The following is a 21,172-nucleotide window of genomic DNA, read 5'->3' as shown; positions in this document are numbered from 1 at the left end:
GACAACCGGAAGTGGCAGATTCAAACCACTACAAGTGGCGGAGGAAAGATCACAGAAGCACTTCACAGGAGGCTCCCAAGCACTGAGGATGTCACCTAGACAGGGGATGAAACATCTGCAACATAAATTCCCAGCTCGGCGAACAGAACCACAACAAAGAACACCCGAGCTACAAATCTTCTCACAAAAGTTAAAAGTCATCACCATCAGTAATGATGAGTAAGGTTGCCCACCTAGGAAATTCCATGTCACTGGTCATGGGTTCTGTGGGTCTCTGCGTGGCTAAAGCCGCATCTCCGAGCGCACATTTTAAAAGTACAGCATGCTCACTCTTAGCTCTGGTAATGTGAGACGGTATCCCCAGTGTAACCAAGGGAAAGTACATCACGTTGGGATGCATGAACCCTAATGATTCTCTATCCCTGCTGATAACCTCTGGGAATCGGTATGAGTGAGCCAAGACCCAAGTCAGAAATTTGGATCATCATCACCCTTTCACTTACCCACTGCACAATGTGCGCATGGTGAGGCCTTCCACAGTCAGTTACCCTGTCAGCAGTGTCACTTATGCAGCAACGAATGGTCACTCGAATGAGCTACTGTTCATATTGATCACATTGGGAAAAAAAGTATGTTTGTTGAGCAAAACACGTGTGATAGATATTTTCCCACAAATATAATGACACAATGATAGTAAATCAATGTGATTTTTGAAAGCTACTTTCACTTTGTTTGAAAATAATTAAACTTCCATTAAGCCAACCTCCCATCCATGGACTCCATTTACACTTCTGATTGCAACGGAAAGGCTACCAACTCATCATAGACCCCTCCCATCCCAGGAATACCCTCTTCCATCCTCTTCCATCAGGCAGCAAATACAGAAGCTTGAACACATGAACCAAAGGTTCAAGAACAGCTTATTCCCTGCTATTTATTGGACTGTGGAATGGACCTCTCTAATTTCAAATCTAATGGTGACCTTGCTTTGTGAACCTCCTGTGCAGCTGTAACCTTGTATGCCTCACTTTGTCTAAGCACCCGAAGTTCTGCCTGTACTGCTTGCAAAACAAAACTTTTTATTGTACTTCGGTGCATATGTCAACAATGAATCAAATCAAAATAAATATTTAAATTAATATGCAGATTATATTCCAATCAATATTAGGATTTAATCTTACCTCTGGGTGAAGAAAATTGGAATTAAAATAAGACGAGGAGTCAGATAAGTTTGATGATAAACATTGGTGGTTGCAGCCTTATCTAATCTAATGTCCGTTCATTCACACAAGGAAGAGTATCCATGCCTTTTGTATCAGAGCATAAAGACAACATGCAGCTTGGAATGACTTTAACCAGCAACGCCAAAGACCATTCCTTCGTGGTAAGTGATAGATGCCATTTTTCTTGAATTGTGATTAAAGACTTGTTATCAGTTACATCATAGCTTCCTTATATACAGATTGTTCCAACAAGTAACATTGCAGTGTACTCACTATTTATTATGTAGACAACATGGCTATCACTTTCCACACAGCAAGTTCCAACTTGCGACGATGAGGTCCACTCCTGCCTGATCTGCTGTGATCTCTAGCACTTTTTGGTTTCAATATAGATTCCAGCTTCTGCAGTAACTTGCTCCTTCATTCCAATCAATCCACTTTCAGGGGTGTTGATTCAGGGATAAATACTGACCAGGGCGAACTCTCTCTGCTCTGTTTCGAATTTGCATCTTTTACATCCATCTGTGAGAATAAATAGGGTACAACACCTCCTGCCTCAGTTAACCAGCACCTCAACACTGTACATCAGGGGCAGCCTGGACTTGGTGATAAACTCTCTCGGTAGGAACGTGAACACCATTACCCTCTGAGGCAGAAGTAGAAATCTCAGAGCCGAGCTGGCAATGTAATTGTTTGTCCTCATTTTCAAAAATATATGGCAATACAGTTACCACTGAATGCCATTGGAGACAAATGTCACAGGCTCAAACAAATAAAGATTTCAGTGCCAGGTGCTGTGGTTATGTTCAAGAAACTTGATGGAATCATCAAGAATGTGAATCATTTCCGCTTCGGATTTTGTGGAAGAATTAAACACATCCCTATTGACAACTGAAAAACTGCTGGTCCTGATGTATTTGTCCAGAATTCTTCACAGCATTGGAGCACAAATTAAAGTCTCTTCTTCACCGAGATTCTGATAGCCAGGGAGATTCCATCTCTCAGTTGGAGATGGGGTCATTGCCCTTTGGAATAAGGAGAGGAATGTTTCTGAGCCCTCCAACCCATCTCCTCGCTTTGCACTTATTACCAAAGAAATGATTCCATCATGTCTAACAGCAGCATCCTCTCCAAAGCCAGCCTTGCTGATCAGTCCAAACTAGCTCCATCAGCAAAATATATCAGTCATGGTCCTTCAGTGTTGCTGGATCAAGATCCTGCAATTCCCTCCCTATGGGTATTGTGGATCTACTGACAGCTCATGGACTGAAACGGTTCAAGAAGGCAGCTCCTCACCACCTTCTCAAGAGGCAATTGAGGATGAGTACTAAATGTTAGCCCAGCCAACAGTGCCCACATGCTGTGAAAGAATTTTACAAACATTTCGGTGTGGATATCTGACTCAATTTCTGTTTTATCTCCATATGCAGGAAAGGGACAGCATTCAGTAGAGACTTTCAAAACCGAAATCAATCTGCTGCTTCAGCATTCTTTAATACTTTTGTGACATAGTAATCACACAATTGGATAAAAATGTTTCAAGATTGCCAACACTTAGCCTTCCTGGAATTGCAGTGCTTTAGGGATTACACAGCCTTTAGGACATCACACCCAATCTTGGACCATACATCGTCCTAAATATTCATTATTCTACTCTGAGAGCTTCATGGCATGTTGAGCATGCTCTTTATTGGGCACATTTATCTGTGGAAACCAACCAGCTGTTAGAAATGCTGTTCTGTGTTGTGCAACTCTCGTCTTTGAGTAAAATTGGTGTCTTGGTATGATTTTAATTAAGTGCAGTAATGGAACTGGATCAAGGAGAGGGAGGGTGAGTCATGAATCACTCAGTTATTGTCACAACATCTCTGTGTGCCACGGGAGTAGGCTGGAAGAACATTCAGGAATCATTTCAATTACTGGCCACTACATATCAAGCAGGGGGGAAGGAGACCTGTTGGATTTGACCATCATGTCATGTCCCCACCTCAGTTGCTGTTACGATCTTTTTCAATGAGGCATTAGGTCAAAAAGTATTGGTTGGGTGAATGTTAAAGATCTCAACACAACGAGGAAATCTTCTGATGCACTGGCTAGTGTTCAACTCTCAATCAACAGCACTGCAAATAAATGTTTAACCAGTTGCTGACATTTGTGGAGCTTGCCGTTGTGAATGAGCTGGTTAACATTAATGAAGGCGATTGCTTCACAAATACACTGTACCGGTGAGGTGCTTTACTTTTAACAATAGTCTTACCGAAGAGATTTCCTGCAACAGTTCTTCCCTGTCTTCAAGTTCACTGCCAGTTCTGCCAGTGCCTAACGAACATTCCAACACAGTGCCCAGGTGTGTCTACCCAACATTCCAACACAGTACCCAGGTGTGTTAACTAACATTCCAACACAGTACCCAGGTGTGTCTAACCAACATTCCAACACAGTGCCCAGGTGTGTCTAACCAACATTCTAACACAGTGCCCAGGTGTGTCTAACCAACATTCTAACACAATGCTCAGGTGTCTAACCAACATTTCAACACAGTGCCCAGGTGTGTCTAACCAACATTCTAACACAGTGCCCAGGTGTGTCTAACCAACATTCTAACACAGTGCCCAGGTGTGTCCAACCAACATTCTAACACAGTACCCAGGTGTGTCTAACCAACCTTCCAACACAATGCCCAGATGGGTCTAACCAACATTCCAACACAGTGCCCAGGTGTGTCTAACCAACATTCCAACACAGTGCCCAGGTGTGTCTAACCAACGTTCCAACAGAGTGCCCAGGTGTGTCTAACCAACATTCCAACACAGTACCCAGGTGTGTCTAAGTAACATTCCAACACAGTGCCCAGGTGTGTTAACTAACATTCTAACACAGTGCCCAGGTGTGTCTAACCAACATTCTAACACAGTGCCCAGGTGTGTCTAACCAACATTCCACCACAGTGCCCAGGTGTGTCTAACCAACATTCCAACACAATGCCCAGATGTGTCTAACCAACATTCTAATACAGTACCCAGGTCTGTCTAACTAACATTCTAACACAGTGCCCAGATGTGTCTAACCAACATTCTAACACAGTTCCCAAGTGTGTCTAACAAACATTCTAACACAGTGCCCAGGTGTCTAACCAACATTCCAACACAATGCCCAGGTGTCTAACCAACATTCCAACACAGTGCCCAGGTGTGTCTAACCAACACTCTAACACAGTACCCAGGTGTGTCTAACCAACATTCTAACACAGTGCCCAGGTGTGTCTAACCAACCTTCCAACACAATGCCCAGATGTGTCTAACCAACATTCCAACACAGTGCCCAGGTGTGTCTAAACAACACTCCAACACAGTGCCCAGGCGTGTCTAACCAACGTTCCAACAGAGTGCCCAGGTGTGTCTAACCAACGTTCCAACAGAGTGCCCAGATGTGTCTAACCAACATTCCAACACAATGCCCAGATGTGTCTAACCAACATTCCAAGACAGTGCCCAGGTGTGTCTAACCAACATTCCAACACAGTGCCCAGGTGTGTCTAACCAACCTTCCAACACAATGCCCAGATGTGTCTAACCAACATTCCAACACAGTGCCCAGGTGTGTCTAACCAACGTTCCAACAGAGTGCCCAGGTGTGTCTAACCAACATTCCAACACAGTACCCAGGTGTGTCTAACCAACATTCCAACACAGTGCCCAGGTGTGTCTAAGTAACATTCCAACACAGTGCCCAGGTGTGTCTAACCAACATTCTAACACAGTGCCCAGGTGTGTCTAACCAACATTCCAACACAGTGCCCAGGTGTGTCTAACCAACATTCTAACACAGTGCCCAGGCGTGTCTAACCAACATTCCAATACAGTGCCCAGGTGTGTCTAAGTAACATTCCAACACAGTGCCCAGGTGTGTCTCAAATAACATTCTAACACAGTGCCCAGGTGTGTCTAACCAACATTCCAACACCGTGCCCAGGTGTGTCTAACCAACATTCTAACACAGTGCCCAGGTGTGTCTAACCAACGTTCCAACAGAGTGCCCAGGTGTGTCTAACCAACATTCCAACACAGTACCCAGGTGTGTCTAATCTACATTCCAACACAGTGCCCAGGTGTGTCTAAGTAACATTCCAACACAGTGCCCAGGTGCGTCTAACCAACATTCTAACACAGTGCCCAGGTGTGTCTAACCAACATTCCAATACAGTGCCCAGGTGTGTCTAAGTAACATTCCAACACAGTGCCCGGGTGTGTCTAACCAACATTCTAACACAGTGCCCAGGTGTGTCTAACCAACATTCCAACACCGTGCCCAGGTGTGTCTAACCAACATTCTAACACAGTGCCCAGGTGTGTCTAACCAACGTTCCAACAGAGTGCCCAGGTGTGTCTAACCAACATTCCAACACAGTACCCAGGTGTGTCTAATCAACATTCCTACACAGTGCCCAGGTGTGTCTAAGTAACATTCCAACACAGTGCCCAGGCATATTAACTAACATTCCAACACAGTGCCCAGGTATGTCTAACCAACATTCTAACACAGTGCCCAGGTGTGTCTAACCATCGTTCCAACACAGTGCCCAGGTGTGTCTAAGTAACATTCCAACACAGTGCCCAGGCATATTAACTAACATTCTAACACAGTGCCCAGGTGTGTCTAACCAACATTCCAACACAGTGCCCAGGTGTGTCTAACCAACATTCTAACACAGTGCCCAGGTGTGTCTAACCAACATTCCAACACAGTGCCCAGGTGTGTCTAAGTAACATTCCAACACAGTGCCCAGGCATATTAACTAACATTCTAACACAGTGCCCAGGTATGTCTAACCAACATTCTAACACAGTGCCCAGGTGTGTCTAACCAACATTCCAACACTGTGCCCAGGTGTGTCTAACCAACATTCTAACACAGTGCCCAGGTGTGTCTAACCAACATTCCAACACAGTGCCCAGGTGTGTCTAAGTAACATTCCAACACAGTGCCCAGGTGTGTCTAACCAACATTCCAACACAGTGCCCAGGTGTGTCTAACCAACATTCCAATACAGTGCCCAGGTGTGTCTAAGTAACATTCCAACACAGTGCCCAGGTGTGTCTAACCAACATTCTAACACAGTGCCCAGGTGTGTCTAACCAACGTTCCAACAGAGTGCCCAGGTGTGTCTAACCAACATTCCAACACAGTACCCAGGTGTGTCTAATCTACATTCCAACACAGTGCCCAGGTGTGTCTAAGTAACATTCCAACACAGTGCCCAGGTGTGTCTAACCAACATTCCAATACAGTGCCCAGGTGTGTCTAAGTAACATTCCAACACAGTGCCCAGGTGTGTCTAACCAACATTCTAACACAGTGCCCAGGTGTGTCTAAGTAACATTCCAACACAGTGCCCAGGTGTGTCTAACCAACATTCCAACACAGTGCCCAGGTGTGTCTAACCAACATTCTAACACAGTGCCCAGGTGTGTCTAACCAACATTCCAACACAGTGCCCAGGTGTGTCTAACCAACATTCCAATACAGTGCCCAGGTGTGTCTAAGTAACATTCCAACACAGTGCCCAGGTGTGTCTAACCAACATTCTAACACAGTGCCCAGGTGTGTCTAACCAACATTCTAACACAGTGCCCAGGTGTGTCTAACCAACATTCTAACACAGTGCTCAGGTGTGTCTAAGTAACATTCCAACACAGTGCCCAGGTGTGTCTAACCAACATTCTAACACAGTGCCCAGGTGTGCCTAACCAACATTCCAACACAGTGCCCAGGTGTGTCTAACCAACATTCCAATACAGTGCCCAGGTGTGTCTAAGTAACATTCCAACACAGTGCCCAGGTGTGTCTAACCAACATTCTAACACAGTGCCCAGGTGTGTCTAACCAACATTCTAACACAGTGCTCAGGTGTGTCTAAGTAACATTCCAACACAGTGCCCAGGTGTGTCTAACCAACATTCTAACACAGTGCCCAGGTGTGCCTAACCAACATTCCAACACAGTGCCCAGGTGTGTCTAACTAACATTCCAACACAGTGCCCAGGTGTGTCTAACCAACATTCTAACATAGTGCCCAGGTGGTTGTACTTCCAGTGTCACTGGGAAGCATGGAGATCAAATTCAACCTGCTGGGTATCACAGCTCAGTCTGATCCCAAACCCTCATCCCAACATCGCAGGCAATGTCTGGGAGGAGTCATTGGCAAAACAACAAGAAAGTGATACATATCGGCTAATGCAGGGATAGGGTGAGTTTGCTCTCTAGAGGATCAGTAAGAACTCAATGGGCTGAATAGTCTCTTTCTGCACTGTTAGGATTCTGTGATTTCTGTGACCATCTGTAATTTAGCTGAATGGCAGAGCAGTTTCGATGGGCTTAATGGCCTCCCCTGGCCCAATTTTCCTTGTCGCTTCATTGTCTATGCAGTTGGATCACATTCCTGACATGGGGGATGTGCAGTCTGAATCTGGGGAATTAACCAGCTGTAGGGACTGAGGCTGAAATAAGTTAGATATACTCATGCTGTAAAACATGTCAGCCACAAGCGCACCACTCCAAACTGGGCCCCACTCTGGTGAACTGTTTCCTGGATCTGGGTCAAAGCCAAAGGGAAACCCTCAGCCTTGTGAAGGAGGGGAAGGAGACTGAACAACTCAGGCACAGTCTGTTCGGTGAGATTGAGATCTCTGGCCCGTGCTTCTGGGGAGACACACCTCCTGCTTCCATCCCTGAATTTCTCACATTTTCTTTCTTAAAGGGCCAGAGAAAGAAAATAAGGAACCGTTTTGGAGTTGGGTCTGTCCCAATAATGACAGTGTGTTAGTGTAAAGCCAAAGGCTTTTAGGCCTCACACTGATGTAGTCATTTGTGATGAAACTTGAATGTATTTGCAATTTGTATTCTGTTGCTTCAATGAAAACGTCCTTTGAATCTGAATTCATTGTTGGAGTATTGTATTACTGATGTCCAAAGGCATCTACTTTTCTATTTTCCTGGTACTGTTTGGTGACTTATTGTGACCCTGATAGATTAAACCAAGATGCCTTAAATCCAAGGAATAACAACAACAGCAACAACAACAATTTGCATTTATAAAGCACCTTTAATGTAGGAATTTACCACAAGACATTTCAATTAGGTTCCCTACAGTGTGAAAACAGGCCCATTCAGCCCATCTGAAGACTTTCCCATCCCCCTTTAACTGATGCACCTAGCACTATGGGCAATTTAGCATGGCCAATTCGCCTAACCTGCACATCTTTGGACTGTGGGAGGAAACCAGAGCACCCGGAGGAAACCCACCCAGACATGGGGAGAACGTGCAAATTCACAAGAAATTTCATAGAGGTCCGAAGGAGATATTCCTATCTATTCGTACAATCATGACATGGCTGGCTAGGCCGCATTCATTGCTCATCCCTAATTGCCCAGGGGGCATTAAGTGTCAACCACATTGCTTTGGGTCTGGAGTCACATGTATCAGGTAAGGACGGCAGTTTCCATCCCTGAAGGAATTTCGTGAGCCAGATGAGTTTGTACAACAGTTTATGCTGGTTATGTGGTTACAAAGCTGTCTTTTTTATTCCAGATATTAAATCAGATACACAGAATGGGTTGAAGAGGGCAGGTTTTAAAAAGGATTTCAAACGAGGAAAGAGAGAAAAGAAATGTGGGCAGGTATGAAGAGGGAATTTTGGACATTAGGACCTTGATTGGTTAGGGCATGAACATCAGTGGTGAAGTGATTAAAATCAGAGATGGTTAGGAGGCCAGAATTAGATGATTGATTAGGTCACTTGGTTTATCATCAACATCGTCTGCAAGAAATTCGGTGCCTCATGGTAGCAGCTGTGCAAAGGGGTTCTTATAGCACGGGGGTAGTGTCCCTACCTCTGAGCTAGGAGAGTGGGGTTCATGTCCCTCCTTCTCCAGAGATGTGTAATCATAAGTCTAAACAGGTTGATTGGGGAAAATATCTATCGTACAATTTGTGGTAGTGTCCCCTACCTCTGAGCCAGGGACTCAGGTTCAATCCCACCTTCTCTGAAGGTGTGTAATAACATCTCTAAACAGGTTGATTAGACATGCAGAGATTGTTGGAGAATGATACATCTCAGAGGAGTGACAGACTTCCAGCACCCGTGTTTATATTTCACCTCTTTCCCTGTTTCCCTGCTTTCTCCACAGACCTGCGGGCCGCTGTGGTCCCATGAGTGTGGGAGTTCCTACTACAGCCCTGGGATCTGCTGCAAAATCAGCTCCAACTTCAAAAGCGCCCGGGCCTTCGCACCCGCCATCCAGCGTATGACAAGCCTGTCTCTACTGCTCTCAAGTTGCATGCGTGCTTTAGTCGTTAACGGAGTGTCTGTTTTCCTGCCTGTGTCGCATGATCTGCTTTCAGTCTGAGGGAATAACAAACAAGGGCGCTTGGCTTGAAGCAGCATGTCTATAGGCCAGCCATCCGATATAACCAACAGCCAAGGCATGACATTGACATTGACTTGATTCTCTCCATAGGCTGTGAGACCTTTATGGACATTGTGATCGTTTTAGATGGCTCCAACAGCATTTACCCTTGGTATGAAGTCCAGAACTTCCTAATAAATATCCTGAAGAAATTTTATATTGGACCTGGCCAGATACGGGTGAGCACAAGACGTTTCCTGTTTAATGTGAATCCAATGTGGAGCCTGTAGGCTGGGATTTGTCGCCTATTACAATGAACAGTTCAGGGGCATTGAGAGCTTCTCTTTCAAGGAAGTTAAGGATCAAAGATAAAGGCTGGAAGGTCACCAATCTAAGAAGTGATTTAATAAGCTAAAAAATTCATTCATGCTCAAGTGTTGTTAGACAGGGATCACATAATTATCCACTAACATTCTTGGTGCTTTTAGAGTAATGTGGACACAAGGTGGGTCGAGTGATTTACCGTCCCATCCAACTCCATTTTGACGTCACCCTCTCCCTCTCTCCCTCATGTTTCATGTTATTGCATTGCCCTCAATGGATCTGCACGTAAATTAATCAATTGGAGAAAAAGCAGGTGAATTACTAAGAGTGGTTATCAGGTGAAAGTTGCTATAGGTGACCTGGTGATGGGAAAAAGCATGCAGATGAATGTTATAGAACTTGCGAATATAAAATAAAATTTATTCAAAACTATAGGCCAATGAGCTTAATATCTATCGTTGGCAAAATGCTTGATTCAATTATTAAGGAAGCAATGTCAGATTATTTGAAAAACTTATAATCTAATCAAGCAAGGCTCCATGAAAGGGAAAATTGTGTCTGAATAATTTATTAGAGTTCTTTGAGGAAGTCTCAACCAGAATGGAGAGAGGGGTACCAGTAACTATGTGGCATTCGGACTTCCAGAAGGTGTTCAGCAAGATACCTCACAGATGGTTAAGAGTCCCAGGTGCTGGAGGTAATATATTGGTTCGGGTTGAGAATTGCCTCATGGGTTGGAAACAGTGCGTGGGGATAAAGGGTTCTTTTTCAGGTTGGCGACCTGTAACCAGTGGGGGTTCCACAGGGATCGGTGCTGGCACCACAACCATTTACAATATATCTTAATGACTTGGAAGAAGGAAGTGAATGCACTGTAGCCAGATTTACAGACAGAACAAAAATAGATGGAAAGGCAAGTCGTGAGAGGGATACAAACAGTTTACAGAGAGATGGGAGCACCTAAAGTAGGCAAATTGTTAGCAAATGGAGTAAAGTGTGGATAAATGTGAAGTTGTTCATTTTGGAAGGGAGAAATAAGAACAAGGTTCTATTTAAATAGAGGAAAAATGCAGAAAACTACAGCACAAAGGGACTTGGGGGATCTTGTCCATGAAACACAGAAAGCTAGCATACAGCAGCAGCAGGTAATCAGGAAGGCTAATGGAATGTTGGTCCGTATTCCTGAGGAGATTGGTGTATAAGAGTAAGGAAGTCTTACTGCACCTGTACAAGGTGCTGGGGAGACCACATCTGGAAGACTGTGAGCAGTTTTGGGCCCTGTATTTCAGGAAAGAATCAGTAAATGCTTTATCATGAGCGAGTCTAGGATCAGAGGGCACAGTCTCAGAACAAACAGAATTCCTTCTCTCAGAAAGTTGAGGGCTCTGGAGCTCCTCACCACAGAGGGTTGTGGGGGTACAGTCCTTGTGGATGTTTAAGGCTGAGAGAGATAGATTCTTGGTCAGTCAGGAATTGAGGGTTATGGGGAAAGGCAGGAAAGTGAGAAGTGTTGGCTCAGCCATGATCCTATTGATGGGCTTGACGGGCTAAATAGCCTGCTCCTGTTCCTATTTGTTGTGATCTTATAAAATATATTCATCACTGGTGACTCTGGCCATAATCTAGCTGTCCACCTCACCAAGGTATTGATGAGCAGGATTCTTCGGTAAAAATCCCTGTTACTATGCTCAGCATTCAGTGCTAAAGGAAACAGAGCCAAGGCTTCAGCCTGTAATCACTGGGCGGTGAGCACTGAGCCTGCTGTGTAAGAGCGGCTGATGATCAAGTGATTTAGGTTCATGATTGACTTGCCCATTGACCTTCACTCTCTGGGGTCACACATAATGGATACTGGGTTGAGATTCAGGCAAAGCCCCCCGCTTTACTCCTGTATCTGGTAGCACATGGAGGAAATGTAAATCCACAATAACTGGCAGCGTAAGGAGTCTTTCAACCTATCAGTTCTGGCCAGAGCGGAGTATAGATCCCGAATGGCCTTACTTCCACTCCTATGTCTTATGATCTTATGGTCTTATATTGGTCAACATTATAATGTTCATTAAAAGTGGGAGATAAGGAAATAGATTGATTAAGATTTAAAACAACAATACAGCAGCCTGTATTGCACAGTGTGAAGCTAACATGTTGTCATTGGTACTAGGCAGTTGGCTCATGGGCAGGAGAGGAAATGCAGGTGACCAGGTGAAGTTAGAGGTTGGCAAGGCTCTGAGGAGGAGGGGAGGGTCAGCGTGGGGCCTGTGCATCTCCTGTGTTGGTTTACCCACTGTACCTATTCCCCAGCTGGCCATTGTGCAGTACGGAGAGACCGCTGTTCACGAGTTTGAGCTGAGGGACTACAAGTCTGTTCGTGATGTTGTCAAGGCCGCCAGGAATATCCAACAACGAGGAGGGACAGAAACCAACACAGCACATGGCATCGAGATCGCTCGGTAAGGACATCGAAGGTCCTAATCGAAATCTAAAATAAATGGGTGGAAGACACCAGATGAAAGCTATTACTAAATGTGTGTACCACATTCGAATCCCTCTGTGGAAGACAGTGGAAATTGAATTCAGTACAAATCTGGAATTAAGAGTCTATGATGACCATCAAACCATTGGTAATTGTCAGAAAAACCCATCTGATTCACTTATGTCCTTTGGGGAAGGAAATCTGCCATCCTTCCCTGGTCTGGCCTCCACTTGACTCCAGATCCACAGAAATGTTGTTGACTCTTAATTGCCCCCTGGCAATAAACGTTGGCCCAGCCAGTACCGCCCTCATCCCATGAAAGAATTTTTTTTAAAAAACCTATCTGATGGAAACTCTGCTTCTGATTCTCTTACCAATTACATTAAAGCTGTGTCCATTAGTTTTCACCATATTGCTTTACTTTCTCAAGCTAAATGTTAATGATGATATTAAGCAGCTCTAGCTAATCTCTTCCGAACCTTCTTTATTCAGGAGAGTAAGCTGACTATCATTTTGTTATCTGTGGGATCTTGCTGTGCACAAATTGCCTTCTGTGCTGCCCCCAGAGACGATGAGTGGAGTGATGATTGGGGATTTGATTTATTATTGTCAGATGTCCCTCGGTACAGTGAAAGGTTTTGTTTTGCATGCGGTACAATAGACAATAGATAATAGACAATAGGTGCAGGAGTAGGCCATTCTGCCCTTCGAGCCTGCACCACCATTCAATATGATCATGGCTGATCATCCTTAATCAGTATCCTGTTCCTGCCTTATCTCCATAACCCTTGATTCCATTATCCTTGAAAGCTCTATCCCACTCTTTCTTAAATGAATCCAGAGACTGGGCCTCCACTGCCCTCTGGGGCAGAGCATTCCACAGGCAGGTGATACCATACAAAGTGTATTAAGGTAATGAACAGAGTGAGGAATACAACGTAATGGTTGCAGAGAAGGTGCACAAAGAGCGAGATCAACAATTAAATGTAAAATGTAAAATTTGAGGGGTCGATTCAGAAAGTCTGATAAAAGGTGGGAATGTGGTGGAATTGGGTGGGATGTGTCTGTCTCAATATCAGCAGCAACTTGCTGCATCTCTTCAGCAGGTTCCAGGCAGTGAGGGGGCTTTCTCCCTGGGCAGCAGTGTGTTGCAATTAAGGGGGATTGTTGTTGCTTAAACACTTTATTAACTGCGAGAAAGTGAGGACTGCAGATGCTGGAGATCAGAGCTGAAAAATGTGTTGCTGGAAAAGCGCAGCAGGTCAGGCAGCATCCAAGGAGCAGGAGAATTGATATTTCGGGCATAAGCCTTTCTTCAGGAATTCCTGAAGAAGGGTTTATGCCCGAAACGTCGATTCTCCTGCTCCTTGGATGCTGCCTGACCTGCTGCGCTTTTCCAGCAACACATTTTTCAACTTTATTAACTGCACCCGCTTCATTAATGTGCGACTTCCTGTCTTACCAAACGCCTGAGCTGAAAATGTGTTGCTGGAAAAGCGCAGCAGGTCAGGCAGCATCCAAGGAACAGGAAATTCGACGTTTCGGGCATAAGCCCTTCATCAGGAATGAGGAAAGTGTGTCCAGCAGGCTAAGATACCTTTTATTCGAAACATCGAATTTTCTGTTCCTTGGATGCTGCCTGACCTGCTGCGCTTTTCCAGCAACACATTTTCAGCTCTGATCTCCAGCAACTGCAGTCCTCACTTTCTCCTCTTACCAAACGCCTGAGTAAAGCAGACACTGAGAATTCTCCATGTCGGCATCCGAGCAGTTCAGTTCCCTGGGCTGGCTGTGAACAGTCTCCAACTTCCTCGGCATCAAACTGTATCTCCATGACATCATCCATGGGCACCAGCCACTCGTATCTCAGATACTGGTCCCCAATATTGTCAAGCTCTCATGATCCCGGCATACAAGGCAATATGACAATGCTGGGCACTGGGATTAGAATGGTTCCGTGGTTGTTTTTCACTGGCACAGTCTCAATGGGCTGATGGGCCTTTATCTGTGCTGTGGATTTCTATGGCTCTATTCCTGAGATGCTGCCTGGCCTGCTGTGCTTTGACCAGCAACACATTTGCAGCTCTGTTCTCACAGTACCTCTCTCATCCCTAGCAGGATACATGGGGAGGACAGACCTGCTTGGCAGGGCACCCCCCCCCAGTGACCATCATTGACAGGCTGCAGGGGGCGCACTTCTAACACTGACAGGTAGCCAGCTCCCGGACTGGAGCAGGGACCATCCCAGGGATGCTCACTTACTCCCTCACTTGCTTAACATTCGCTCAATTAGCATTTGCCTACAAGTTCCCAGCATTCCCTGGTTCACCTCACCTCAACTCACCTTCTCTCACCTTTCCTCACCTCACCTTCCCTCACCTTGCCTCACCTTCTCTCACCTTTCCTCACCTCACCTTCCCTCACATTTCCTCACCTCACGTTCCTGCACCGTCCCTCGCCTCATGTTCCCTCACTTTCCGTCGCCTCACTTCCCTCACCTTCCCTCACTTTCCCTCACCTCACCTTCCCTCGCCATCTCACGCTTCACTTTCCCTCACCTTCCCTTGCCTCACGTTCTCTCACCTTCCCTCACCTGACCTTCCCTCACCTTTCCTTCCCTTCCCTCACCTTCCCTCGCTTTCCCTCACCTCACCTTCCCTCGGCTTGCCTTTCCTTGTCTTGCCTTCCTTCACCTTATCTTCCCTCACCTCACTTTTCCTCACCTTCCCTTATCTCACCTCGCCTCACCTTCTCTTGCCTTCTCTCGCCTCGCTGTGCCTGTTAGCTGGGGTCTCAGTCAGGTGGTTCTGCTTTACTTAGACATGCAGACGGGTGACCGGTCAGTCAGGAGCCATGTCTGGGGGTGGTCACCCTGCTTTATGACACACTGAGACCGATCAGACCCTGACACCACATGCCAGCTGCCCGTGCAGCCAACACACGGCACATCTGTCCAACCAATGGCCATTTCGGAAACTGGGTTGGGGCTGGGCCTCAGTCCAGTTGGTGAGATGGGGGCTGGGGTGGGTTAGAGTTTGGGGTAATGTCTCAGTAGCACTGGTCAGGGGCCCAGTCCACACATTTCCCCAGGATCTTAATCACAGCCAGTCATCTGCTCTGGCTGCTCACAGGCTGATCTGGCTACAGCCCGGGAGTGGTCAGTGGTCAGTTGTGTCAGGCAGTGGGCAGGGGTCAGTTGTGTCGGGCAGTGGGCAGTGGGCAGTTGTGTTGGGCAGTGGACAGGGGCAGTGGGCAGTTGTGTCAAGGAGTGGGCAGTGGTCAGTTGTGTCGGGCAGTGGGCAGAGGTCAGCAGTATTCGGGAGTGCGTAGTGGTCTGTTATGTCGGAGAGTGGGTAGTGAGCAGTGTATCGGGGAGTGGGCAGTGGTCAGTTATGTTAGGGAGTGGGTAGTGGGTAGTGGGTAGTGGTCAGTTGTATCGCGGGGTGGGCAGTTGTGTCAAGGAGTGGGCAGTGGGTAGTGGTCAGTTGTATTGGAGAGTGGGCAGTTGTGTCGGGGAGAGGGCAGTTATGTCGGGGAGAGGGCAGTTGTGTCGGGGAGAGGGCAGTTGTGTCGGGGAGAGGGCAGTTGTGTCGAGGAGTGGGTAGTGGATAGCGGTCATTTGTATCGGGGAGTGGGCAGTTGTGTCGGGGAGTGGGTACTGGGTAGTGGTCAGTTGTATCGGGGAGTGGGCAGTTGTGTTGGGGAGTTGGTAGTGGTCAGTTTTATGGGGGAGTGGGCAGTTGTGTCGGGGAGTGGGTAGTGGGTAGTGATCAGTTGTATCGGAGAGTGGGCAGTTGTGTCGGAGAGTGAGCAGTTGTGTCGGGGAGTGGGCAGTTGTGTCGGGGAGTGGGTAGTGGGTAGTGGTCAGTTGTATAAGGGAGCGGACAGCAGTTAGTGGTCAGTTGTGTCGGGGAGTGGGCCATGGGTAGCGGTCAGTTGTATCGGGGAGTGGGCAGTCTGAGGTTGGTAACAGACAGTGAGAGGACAGCTGGTCATTGTAGCAGGAAACCTCCAGAAAAAACTCTCAAGAAAATGGACACTTAGCCAAAAAGAAAATGTAAAATGTGACCCTCTATATTTAAAATACTTGATTAGTTGTGAAAATAAAATATCTTTGGGAAGTTACGAGACTGTGAACTGTACTAGGTTGGTGTGAATCAACAGTTATGAGTGTTGATAGCAGTCATTTTCTTTAGCTGTCTGGATAGCAAGTGGGAGCAGTATATTCAGTATAACCCAGCCCCCCCATCACACACACACGCCCCACCGCACCTCCAGCAGAGCACCTGCCATTCTCCCTGCGATCTCACAGCTCCCCACCATAGCAGAGCTGACAACACCGTCAGAGTTACATTCAGCTTCTTGTCAGCTGGTGCCAGGATTCATCGACTGAGCTCTGCAACTTTACAATTGAAACTGCCAGGAACTGAATGGACAGGTTGTTCATCAGTGAAGGAACCGGGCACTCTAATGGGAAATAAAGCTGCCTGAGTTTCTGCTGTCCCTCGCAGTTCCACAGTGGGAATGCTGGCTGCCTAGGGTGAACTGTTATTACATGTATCCCAACCACAGGATTCCAGACTTACCCCAAACACACTGCAAGCATTTTTCACTCGTGCTAATCTTGCAAATTTTTGGTGACTTCATTGTCGATGGATGTAATGAAAGGTCAAAGGCTCCCCATTGTTGTTGGATAACATTTCAAATCGTGTAAAAGCAGAACACAGTGGATACTGGAAATCTGAAATAAAAGCAGAAAATGCTGGAGAAACTCTGGCAGGTCTGTGGAGAGGGAAACTGAGTTAACATTTCAAGTCTCATATAATTGTTTCAGAACTGCATACTATGATTTTATTTGGTAATATTTCAAATAATATCTTACATATGAGCAATCTTATTACATATGGCCATCCAACATAAAGCCTTAAAAACAAGGTTTTAAATCCTGCAAAATATATTCAGGAGAGAGACCTGGATTCTATAATGTAAAACTTTTTGTTAAGAATGAGTAGAAAGGGTGGTGAAGAAAGAGTTTGGTACACTCACCTTCAGTGGTCAGAGTATTGAGTATGGGAGTTGGGATGTTATGTTAAGACTGTACAAGACATTGATGAGACCACATTTGCTGTACCGTGTACAATCCTGGTTGTCCTGCTATAGAAAGGATGTTATTAAACTGGAGGTTGAGACGTAACCTAGTGGAGGATTATAAAATCATGAGAGTTATAGATTAGTCAAGGTCTTTTGGGAGGCCATGGATTTAAGGTGAAGGGGAAAGATTTAAAAGGAAACTGAGGGGCAACTTTTTCACACAGGCGCTGGTGTATAAATAGAATGAGCTGCAGAGGAAGTGGTAGATGCAAGCACAGTTACAATATTTATAAAATATTTGGATAGGTACACGAATAGAAAAGGTTAGAGGGCCACGCACAGACAGGTGGGGCTAGTTCAGTTTAGGAAACCTGGTTAGCATGGAGGAGATGGGCCGAATGGTCTGTTTCTGTGCTGTATGCCTCTATAACTCTAAATCAACTAATGCAGGGAATTCTGATGAATTCTGTTCCCACTACCCCAGCAAAGAGGACGTTACACAAATCCCAGTTAAGTTGGAGCCCAATTTCTGTTTGCCTTCTGCTAGTTCTTGCCATCTCATTTAGACGGATGCATTTTTTGCAAAGTGATTCCTGCTAAGGTGGCCCTGCTTTGCTGAGTAGCTGCCGATCACATCAGTAAAACCTGCTAAAGAATTTCACAACCAATTTTTAAGTGTGGCCCATATTATTGTGCACAATAAGATCCCATAAACAGAGAACAAGATGAGGGAGCAGTTCATCGGGTTCTGCTTTCTAAAGTGTCCAGTGCCAGGGGAGGAATGATGCCCTGGACCCCAACAACAACTTATATTTACATGTCGCCTTAACAGTGAAAACATGGCACCATTATGGGAAGGTGATAGTATTATCTCTGGACTGTGAATGCGGAGACCAAGTATTATGTACCAGGCCAGACCCCTCAAAACATTTCAAGAAAGTAGCCTGGACCCTAACTTTGCTAGTTGTTTTAAGCAGATGTATTTTGTATATTCCAGGAGGGATGACTTGGTTTAACATCACTTCTGAACGGTGACCAGTTTAAAGAGTGTTCTCTTTATCTCTGTCAGCTCGGAAGCATTCAGCTTCAGGAGAGGCGCAAGGAAGGAAGCCAAGAAGGTGATGATTGTCATAACCGACGGTGAATCACATGACAGCCCACATCTAAAGCAAGTGATTGAGAGCAGCGAGCAGGACAACATCACTAGATATGCCATTGCGGTAGGTAACCTACACAATGCCAGCTTCACTCTTAGGCACGGCCTTGGCAGGATCAATAGTTATCATGTTATCATGTCAAATGTGACCAAGCCACACAGGTCAATAAGATGCCAGGATCAATCTGCATTGTGTTGACAAGCTGATGCCTTTCCCAGAGACGCTGTAAGGCCACACTGCATTCCATGTCAACACTAAACCTTTCAGGATCTCTGCTCTTGTTTTGTTTCAGTTGCAACAAGCTACATTTGTATAGAGCCTTTTACATTGGAATCGAATCTGTTTCTTGGACCAGCAGCCTCAAATTGACTGCTTTCAGTGAATAGCCAGACTGCTAAAAAAAAAACCAAACCAAACTAGAAGAAGCTGAGCTGAAAGAACTGCCCATTCCCCTTTCATTGTCCTAGTGGTTTTTTTAACTTGAAAGCCTTTTGGCTGAGGCAGTATCTGTTAGCTATAATCAAACTGGCCCTAAAACCCTTCAAACCTAGACCTTTCAGAACTGTGTCTTTACAACTTCCTGAAAAAAAACAATTCCTTCATTGTGTCTGGGCCAACATCTTGGATCTCCCTCCCTTGAAGCACTGTGGATGCACCTACTCTCTGAAAGACTGCAGCAGTTCCAAAATGTAGATCAGTATGATCTTCCTGAACAATTAAAGATGGGCAATAAGCAATAACCTAGTCAATGATCCCCACATCCCATGAACAAATAAAAAATAGTGTTCCTAGACTCTTCACATAATCTGTTGGAGAATGCACAGTGTGTAGATCCCAGATTAAGACAGGATTGGGAATAACTACGATGACTCCCATAGTCACTTAGCAAGCTGGCACTCACCACCTGGCATGAGGCATGGGCACCAGGGCGTTGGCTTGTGGCTTTAGGAGAGTTGCAGGGAAAGGTTTCTGAGTTAATAATTGTATTGTTCTGCCCTGCAGGTGCTGGGCTATTACAACAGGAGGGGTATCAATCCACGTGACTTCCTCAAAGAGATTAAATCAATAGCTAGCCATCCAGACGATAAACATTTCTTCAACGTCTCTGATGAGGCGGCCCTGAAAGATATTGTGGATGCGCTTGGAGCACGAATCTTCAGCTTGGAAGGTACACGCTCTCTGGTATTTCGGTGGGAGTTTTGTGAACTTTAAGAGAAAAAGAGAGTGCATTGAGTTTGCATCGCAATTTTTAAAATCTCAGGGCACGTGGTTGAACTTTAGGTGCCCCCAGGCTGCAGGGTTCAACAAGGAGGTTCACTACAAAGCTTACTCTAATGGGCAATAAATCTGCTCCTGGCAGTGCTGCCCAAAGCCCGTGAAAGATTTAAACCAAACTAAGCTCTTTACAGCCAATAAAGTACAGCGGGTGTTGGATACAATTCAAGTGCTGCGTCCGAAAAATGAAAACAAGTTTGGGCAGGAGTAGTGAGATAACCAAATAACATTTAAATCAGCCTTGCCTCCTGTCAGAGGGAGAGCAGGATCTATCTGATGTATATGTCGCCTGAATTTAACTGCTTAAAACAGTTACGCAAAGTCATATCTGACACATAGGAAGATGGTTGTGGTTATTGGACGTCAGTTATCTCAGCTCCAGGACATCTCTGCAGGAGTTCCTCAGGGTAGTGTCCTAGGTCCAACCACCTTTAGCTGCTTCATCATTGACCTTTGTTGTGGTTCTGTTCGCCGAGCTGGAAGTTTTTGCTGCAAACGTTTCGTTCCCTGGCTAGGGAACATCATCAGTGCTATTGGAGCCTCCTGTGAAGCACTGCTTTGATGTTTCTTCCGGTATTTATAGTGGTTTGTTCTTGCCGCTTCCGGGTGTCAGTTTCAGCTGTAGTAGTTTGTATGTGGGGTCCAGGTCGCAGTAGTCTGGCTGTCAGTTCTGCGACTCTTAGGACTCATAACAGCACACAAGCCAACTTCCACACTCAGACAACAACTCACTAGAACAAAGGACCCAATAGCCAGCACGAGCCAAACTAACGTAGTTTACAAAATACCATGCAAGGACTGCACAAAACACTATATAGGACAAACAGGAAGACAGCTAACAATCCGCATCCATGAACATCAGCTAGCCACAAAACGACACGACCAGCAATCCCTAGTAGCCATACACTCAGACAACCAGGAACATGAATTTGACTGGGAAAACACTACCATCATAGGACAAGCCAGACAGAGAACAGCCAGGGAATTCCTAGAGGCATGGCATTCATCCACAAACTCCATTAACAGACACATGGACCTGGACCTCATATACAAACCACTACAGCTGAAACTGACACCCGGAAGCGGCAAGAACATCCCACTATAAATACCGGAAGAAACATCAAAGCAGCGCTTCACAGGAGGCTCCAATAGCACTGATGATGTTCCCTAGCCAGGGAACGAAACGTTTGCAGCAAAAACTTCCAGCTCGGCGAACAGAACCA

At 45.7% G+C, this 21,172-nt stretch overlaps 1 protein-coding gene across 3 annotated transcripts in view; it reads left to right on the top strand.

The window, feature by feature from the left end:
- The window catches only part of itga11a (integrin, alpha 11a), a 183,806-nt gene that overhangs the window by 50,051 nt on the left and 112,583 nt on the right, over window positions 1-21,172 (top strand). For 2 of the 3 annotated variants that reach the window (XM_060853256.1, XM_060853255.1), the window contains exons 4-9: window positions 1,293-1,384; window positions 9,411-9,525; window positions 9,741-9,868; window positions 12,255-12,403; window positions 18,587-18,737; window positions 19,677-19,842. In XM_060853256.1, coding sequence (XP_060709239.1) covers window positions 1,293-1,384; window positions 9,411-9,525; window positions 9,741-9,868; window positions 12,255-12,403; window positions 18,587-18,737; window positions 19,677-19,842 — 801 coding nt within the window. The remainder of the gene's footprint in view (window positions 1-1,292; window positions 1,385-9,410; window positions 9,526-9,740; window positions 9,869-12,254; window positions 12,404-18,586; window positions 18,738-19,676; window positions 19,843-21,172) is intronic. The other variant, XM_060853257.1, reaches the window with a different exon arrangement.

The sequence above is a fragment of the Hemiscyllium ocellatum genome, chromosome 39 (genome assembly GCF_020745735.1).
Source record: "Hemiscyllium ocellatum isolate sHemOce1 chromosome 39, sHemOce1.pat.X.cur, whole genome shotgun sequence".
Taxonomy (NCBI): Eukaryota; Metazoa; Chordata; class Chondrichthyes; order Orectolobiformes; family Hemiscylliidae; genus Hemiscyllium; species Hemiscyllium ocellatum.
The sequence above is the reverse complement of the archived record's forward strand: the minus strand, read 5'-3'. Positions and strand labels throughout refer to the sequence as shown.